This window comes from Dendropsophus ebraccatus, chromosome 1 (assembly GCF_027789765.1).
Source record: "Dendropsophus ebraccatus isolate aDenEbr1 chromosome 1, aDenEbr1.pat, whole genome shotgun sequence".
In the NCBI taxonomy this organism is placed as follows: Eukaryota; Metazoa; Chordata; class Amphibia; order Anura; family Hylidae; genus Dendropsophus; species Dendropsophus ebraccatus.
In genome coordinates this window covers 192,585,362-192,592,275 of record NC_091454.1, presented here as the reverse complement: position 1 = coordinate 192,592,275, position 6,914 = coordinate 192,585,362, and the positions used below count along the sequence as shown (strand labels likewise).

The 6,914-nt window shown below is 41.7% G+C and overlaps 1 protein-coding gene across 1 annotated transcript in view; it reads left to right on the top strand.

Annotated features, from left to right (window-relative positions):
* Positions 1-689: 689 nt before the first annotated feature.
* Positions 690-6,914, top strand: part of ARHGAP25 (Rho GTPase activating protein 25) — a 48,889-nt gene continuing 42,664 nt past the window's right edge. The window contains exon 1 of the mRNA XM_069943044.1: positions 690-970. Within this exon, the coding sequence (XP_069799145.1) occupies positions 910-970 (61 nt within the window). The 5' untranslated portion in view covers positions 690-909. The remainder of the gene's footprint in view (positions 971-6,914) is intronic.

The window sequence follows — 6,914 nt, the reverse complement described above, 5'->3', positions numbered from 1 at the left end:
TGTGTACGCTTTCCTCTCCTTTTTCCCGATTCGCCCCCTTTCCTTCTGAGACTGCTAATGTGAACAGTGTCCCTAGCCAGCTGATTCTGCATTCTGTAATGACTGGAGGATTAATCTGAGGTCATGTTGCTGGTGGCCTCACATGTTTAGCTGTCTCAGAAGTAATGACATGTATAGAACGAGTTGTTAGTCAATGGGGGGGGGGGGGGGGGGGGGGGGGGGATTCGCACATCCGAACTTTTAGTTTGCCCATCTCTAGTGTGGAAAGGATGAGTATTGGTAACTGGCTACATTCACTGCACTGGACATTGCAGCATTTTCTTTCTGCAGCTAGGGGGCAGTACAATATAATACAAGCCACAGCTTCTGCTGCACATCTTTTTTCACTTGTTCCTCTACCAATATGCAGCTTGTATGGCACTCTTGTTCCCCACAATGCTGCATCTAGTTTTTGGTGCTCTTTGAAACATCAGATTATAACTGCAGGTTCTATCATTTCAGGGATTCTTTTCACTGCCTCTCACATCTGAGTATCATGTAACCTATCAGACAGGATTCCACAAGCTTTAGTTGCCTTTTTGAGAAGTGCTTATAAAATGCCCACAACTTCCTCAAGTGCTGCACTGTGCTCCGACAGACCGGAGAGTCTGCTTTTCTTTTATTCTTCTCCGAAACAATGATGAAAAAGAGATCAGGGGACGTTTATATGAGATCTCCGACCTCCTACCCGTGACCACCCAGGAAACAACCTACTGTCATTTCACAGGGTTATACCTGCTAAGTGGAGCAGCGGAAAGAGGAAGACAGTTCAGTTACATATAACACATGGGTTTACATGGTGGATACGGGTCCTGAGAAGAAAATAACTGGACGTATTTGCACAAGGAGCGCCCTCCATCATTCTTTACCATGTCGCTGAAACTACCAAAGAACTGGGAATTCAGCCTGAAATCTGATTTTGGACGAATGGGTAAAGAACAATTATTATTTTACCATATGCTTGTATGTGTATTGATATCATATGTTGTATGTGTATATACATAAATGTAGCAGAGCTGAACTTGTAATTTCATGTTGAGTTGTCGCCTTTGGATAACCCTTGTTTATATGGATCAGTAGAGAGGGCATCCCAATTGATCAGTGCAGAGGATGGCTGGCATCGGCATCACAATCTGCTTGTCCTTGAGGGATGTTGCTGAGTAAAGAGGGCTGGTGGTCAAGTTGGACAACACCTTTAGTGGAGTATTTTTAGCACACTGGTAAGTTGAGAGGGTTACCACACTAAAGACCCCCATAGTGACCCCATTAGGGCACTAAAAGGAAGTGGAAGTAGAACCCACTGCTGGTCACTGAACAAAAACTATTTTTGCTGAATTGGCTCAGTGATTGATTAGCAAAGTCACAATCCTTAGAAGCCGACTGAACGGACTGATGGCATCAATGTAATAACTAAGATAACTGCTTGGAAGGGGCATTCCTATATTGTAATCCGTCCTTCCTGGCTCTATCAGGTAGTGTTGACCTGTCAAACTGTTTGGGTTCAGCAACGTTCTCCAAACCTGAACTTTTGGCGTTTGATTCCCCGCGGCTGCAGAAGTAGGTACAGACTATGGCTGTATCCATGTTTTCCAGGACTCCCTAGAGCTGCAACCACCTTCTGCCACCTTGGTTTGCAATTGTTTATCGTTAGTCGTCCGTGTACTAGGACCCTTAGACAGATCACCTCAACACTACTTTCAGGCCAGTTAGCGGTTGTCTAAAGTGGTTGCCAATTTTCATAACTCCCAGTGAGTTTAATGGGAGCTGCACAAATGGCATAGCCCCGCGAGCTATTTTGTTTAGAGTTATGTAAACAATGGAGCTCATGGGGCTATGCACAACTTCCATCAAAATCCATAGAAGTTACGCAAATAGAATAACTTTACTGCTTCGGCTGCAAACAGGCTGTAGGGGGCCGGGAGGAAAAGATTGCGAGATGGGGGATCTCATTTTAAGTTAAAGGGGTTATCCAGCAATACAAAAACATGACCACTTTCTTCCAGAGACAGCATTGCTGTTGTCTCCAGTTTGGGTGTAGGTTTTGCAACTCGGTTCCATTGAAGTAAATGGAGCTTAATTGCAAACCACATCTGAACTGGGGACAAGAGTGGGGCTGTCTCTGGAAGAAAGTGGCCATGTTTTTGTAGCGCTGGATAACCCCTTTAAAGTAGGAACATTTTTTTCAGTCCTATGTTGTTTAGCCAACAGTTATCCCTAACCTCCTCCCCATGCTAATGAATGTTCGGCACAGCTGAATTTTCCAGTGTTCCCTATGGGGAGGGGTAAGCTGCTGCAAGACTATTCTGGCGATGTCCTATAACACTGAGAACAAAGGGCTCACGCAGTGAAAATCCATTACACCTAACCCCCATCTCCACCAACATCATCTGTTGGCGGAGGCTCGGGAGGCCTCATATATGTAAAACTGACAGCTGAACCCTCTGCCAGCAGTGGGTTAGGCTGACTTTAGCATAAAATGTATGTTATTTAACATACTTTGGTGTCTGTCATTGCAATGATGTCCTTTAGTACATTATTTAAGTTTATGTTGAATAATGGCTGCGTTCAACAACCTTTTGGGTGTCGCTATTTATAAAGGGGAGCTATCACCGGACAGTAGTGCGGACAGGGTGCTGAGGATGAAGGTATGTATGTTACCTTCATCCTCTGTGCCATTACAGTGCTGTTCATTTTAAAGGTCCATTAAATTTTGGTGAAAGGACTGAGTGAACAATTTAACATAATGTCCGTTTGCTAAATTAATTTGACGGCCGCTGCGAACAACGGTTCCATGTCAATGAAAATGTCAATGAAAATCACACAACCGTTATTTTACTAAAAAAAGAGGCTGCGTTCCTCTTCTCCAGGCTGCGGGATTCAAATGCCGAGAGGTTGGGATTGTGTGAACCTTAGCTTACTGCAAGTTTGCCCATCTCTAATAGCAATAGATGATTAAGTAGTTACCCTTGTAATAGTGTCTCTTGGGCAGTCCTGGCAGGGCTAATAGTTGATGCACGTTTCTCATGGGCAGGGGTAAAGACATGGGCCTTTAGGAATGATGGAAGATTGAAAGGGATATACTATTAAAGGAAGAAGTTTCTTGGTGTATGATCCCAAAACCTATACATTTATGATCTCTTTATAGTGATTTATTTTCTGTGATGTTAAAGTGACAATGGCTGTTTGACCCCAATTTGTGCTTAAAGTGTCACTGTCATTTAAATTTTTTTGAAGAAATAAATAGTACAGTCAATTTTAAGAAACTTTGTAGTTGGGTTTTGTAGGCAAATATGGCACTATCTAGCTGACTTTCCCCAGGTCCCCCCCCCCTCTCATTCACTGCTCATTATCAGGAAATCTCGACTCTTTTACATAAGTCGAGCCCTGTGTAACCTATGGAGGGGGGAGGAGGGAGATTAGTCTCCAGCAGAGAGCAAACGATTACACAACAGGATCTGCATGAAAGCCAGTATTCAGAAGTCAGAGAGGTCAGTGTTGACTGTTAGAGGAGATAGCCTAGTGATGTAGTTGTAAATTAACTCTTTGTTGTTTTGGTGCCTCATTTCCCTCCACCCCTCAACTCTCTATAGAGAACAATGAAGATGGGGGGAGAGCTTTAAACTGCTTTTTCATGATAAAAATGCATTTTTCGGCTAATAAACCCAATTTCAAAGTTTCTTAAAATCCCCTGTACTATTGATTTCTGCAAAAAAAAAAAAAAAAAAGTGACACTTTAAAACTATCCATTCCAAAGGCAGAAGGTAACATCCATACAAAGTTTCTTCATCCTAGGACAGCAGGATCACTGTGCATGTTCCAAATTGTGTGGAGAGGGTAATGCACATGTAGTGGTCCATCAGGGATAAGAAAAAGGATTGGGGCTAAGCCATGATGGCACCCACCTTTTGTCTGGCCCAAATGCTTGTGTGTTGTAAGTATATATTGCTGTGTAGTTTTTACAACACTTTTTAGCAGCATTACATCCATTAAGCAGTATAGCTATGATGCAATTGTTGTGGTCAGTTTCAGGTCACTGTTGTCACACCTATGTCACCCTTAAAGGGTGTTTCTGGAGAATTTTTTTGGTTTAACTGTTCTTAGGCCCCCTCACTCCTCCACCACTGTGATCTCTGTGTCGGTTCTCCTCTGTGCTGCAACCCTCTCAGCCAATCAAATGGGAGCCTGATCATTGCTGCAGCCCTTTAAATCAACATACTACTGAAAAATTCTATTTTAAAATCCCTAAAAAACACACTGCATAATATATATATATATATATATATATATATATATATATATATATATATATATATATATGCCCGTTTAAAGCTAAATTAAGCGATGGGTCCAGATGGCGTCCATCCCAGGGTTCTTAAGGAACTCAGATCTGTGATTGCTGCCCCCCTGACAGATCTGTATACCAATCCCTGCTAAAAGGAGATGTCCCCGGTGATTGGAGAACAGCCAATGTTATACCAATCCACAAGAAGGGGAATAGAGAAGAGCCCAGTAACTACAGGCCAGTGAGCTTAACATCTGTAGTAGTGAAAGTGATGGAAACTCTTCTAAAAAGGAAGATAATGGATTACCTAAGAATCAACAATTTGATGGATCCAAACCAGCATGGCTTTACTGAGGGCCGATCATGTCAGACTAATCTCATTGATTTCTTTGATTATGCCACAAAAGTGCTGGATGAAGGTGGTGCTGTGGATATCGCCTATCTGGACTTCAGCAAAGCTTTTGACACAGTTCCCCATAAAGAGCTGATAGAGAAGTTGGAGAAAACTGGACTTAATCCCTGGATAGTTCAGTGGATTTGGGGTTGGCTGAAGCATAGATATCAGAGGGTTGTTGGTAATGGTGGATATTCCAAGTAGAGACTGGTTACAAGTGGTGTGCCACAAGGGTCTGTTCTGGGTCCTATTCTTTTTATTATGTTTGTAAGTGACATAGGAGAAGGGTTGGTTGGTAAAGTTTGTCTGTTTGCTGACGACACAAAAGTGTGCAATATGGTGTGTTCACACCTACAGGATCTGCAGCTAATTTTCTGCAGCAGATTTCATTTAAATAACTGAACACAGCATCAAATCTCCTGCAGATCTGCTGCAGGTCCTGTAGGTGTGAACGCACCCATAGGGTTGATATTCCTGGAGGTGTCAGTAATATGGGAAATAATTTAGCTGTGCTAGATACAGTACAGTAAGTGGTCCAAACAGTGGAAATTGAAGTTCAACGTTTCCAAATGTAAAATAATGCACTTTGGGAGGAGGAATCCTCTATCCGAGTATCACATCGGCAGTACTGTGTTGGAAAAGACTTCAGAAGAGAAGGATTTAGGGGTGATTTCTGCCAGCCTTAAAATGAGCCACCAGTGCAACCAGGCGGTGGGGAAAGCAAATCGTATGCTGGGGTGTATAGCTAGAGGTATAACCAGTAGGAAGAAGGAGATTGTGATCCCGCTGTATAGAGCTCTGGTGAGGCCACATCTGGAATACTGTGTCCAGTTCTGGAGACCTCAGCTAAAAAAGGACATTGATAAAATAAAACGGGTTCAAAGACGGGCTTCAAAATGGTGGAGGGTGTGAGGCATAAACCATATCAGGAAAGACTTAAGGATTTGGATCTGTATAGTCTGGAGGAAAGAAGGGAAAGGGGACATGATTGAAACCTTTAAGTATGTTAAAGGACTAAATAAGGTTCAGGAGGGAAGTGTTTTTAATAAAAAAAAAAAACAGCTCAAAAACAAGAGGACACAGTGAGAAGTTAGTTGGGGGAGAGATCAGAAGCAATGTGAGAAAATATTATTTTACTAAAAGAGTAGTAGATACTTGGAACAAACTTCCAGCAGAGGTGGTTGGTAAATCTACAATAACAGAATTTAAACACGCCTGGGATAAACATACATCTATCCTAAGATAATAAAAATACTAAAAGAGCAGACTAGATGGACCCAGTGGTCTTTTTCTGCCGACAATATTCTATGTTTCTATGTTTATATATATATATGTATATATATAAAAATTTTTACAATTTTTTTTTTTTACAATGAAGCATTTGGTGCCAGTAAATATGCCATCATGTGATACTTTTATCATATACCCTGACTTTAGGCTTATGATATATGAGGCGTCATGTTCAGCAGCGGTTGCTTTGCACACGCCTGTTCCTTCTTGAGTTTGTACATTAACCTCAGACAGAACAGGATGTGGATTGATAACGTAATGCATGAGAAGCCAAACCTACAATACATGAGAAACAAGACCTCGGCAGCAAATTAGTCAAATATACTAAATTTCTCGAAATAACATTTATAGCGAATAAAGGAGTTTATAAGAAACTAAAGTAGAAAGAATGTATATGCTTACAGTGGGCTGCAACATTGTAGTATGAGAACAACATTGCACGAAATAAAGCGACATGATTTCCTGGGTGGTTGGTGTCCTAGATTTAATGACATGTAAAATCTGCTGCGGCATCTGGTTAGAGGAGCCGCTGAATCAGAAAGTCATTCTACAGAAAATTCAGAAATGAAACCGAATATGTATACCTATATGGCCGCAAAAAAAGTACAGTGTGTACCCCTGTTACTGCAGGGGTGTCTCACCATTACTCAGGGTTTAATATTAGACAGGGGGGAAGCTGGGAAGACACAGAGGACAGGCTTACAGAATCACAGGATATATTTAGGGAACCAAAAATATCAAATAGTGACTATGGTTTCTTGGTTAGGTCAAGGTGGGTCATTGCTAAATACAGATTGTGTTCTACTTCCACACAAAAAGGAAACTGAACCAGAAGGTAAAGCACCGGCTAAGATATTTTATTGCTTCTACTGAGTGATGTCCTGCTAACATCCAATGCAATGATTATGC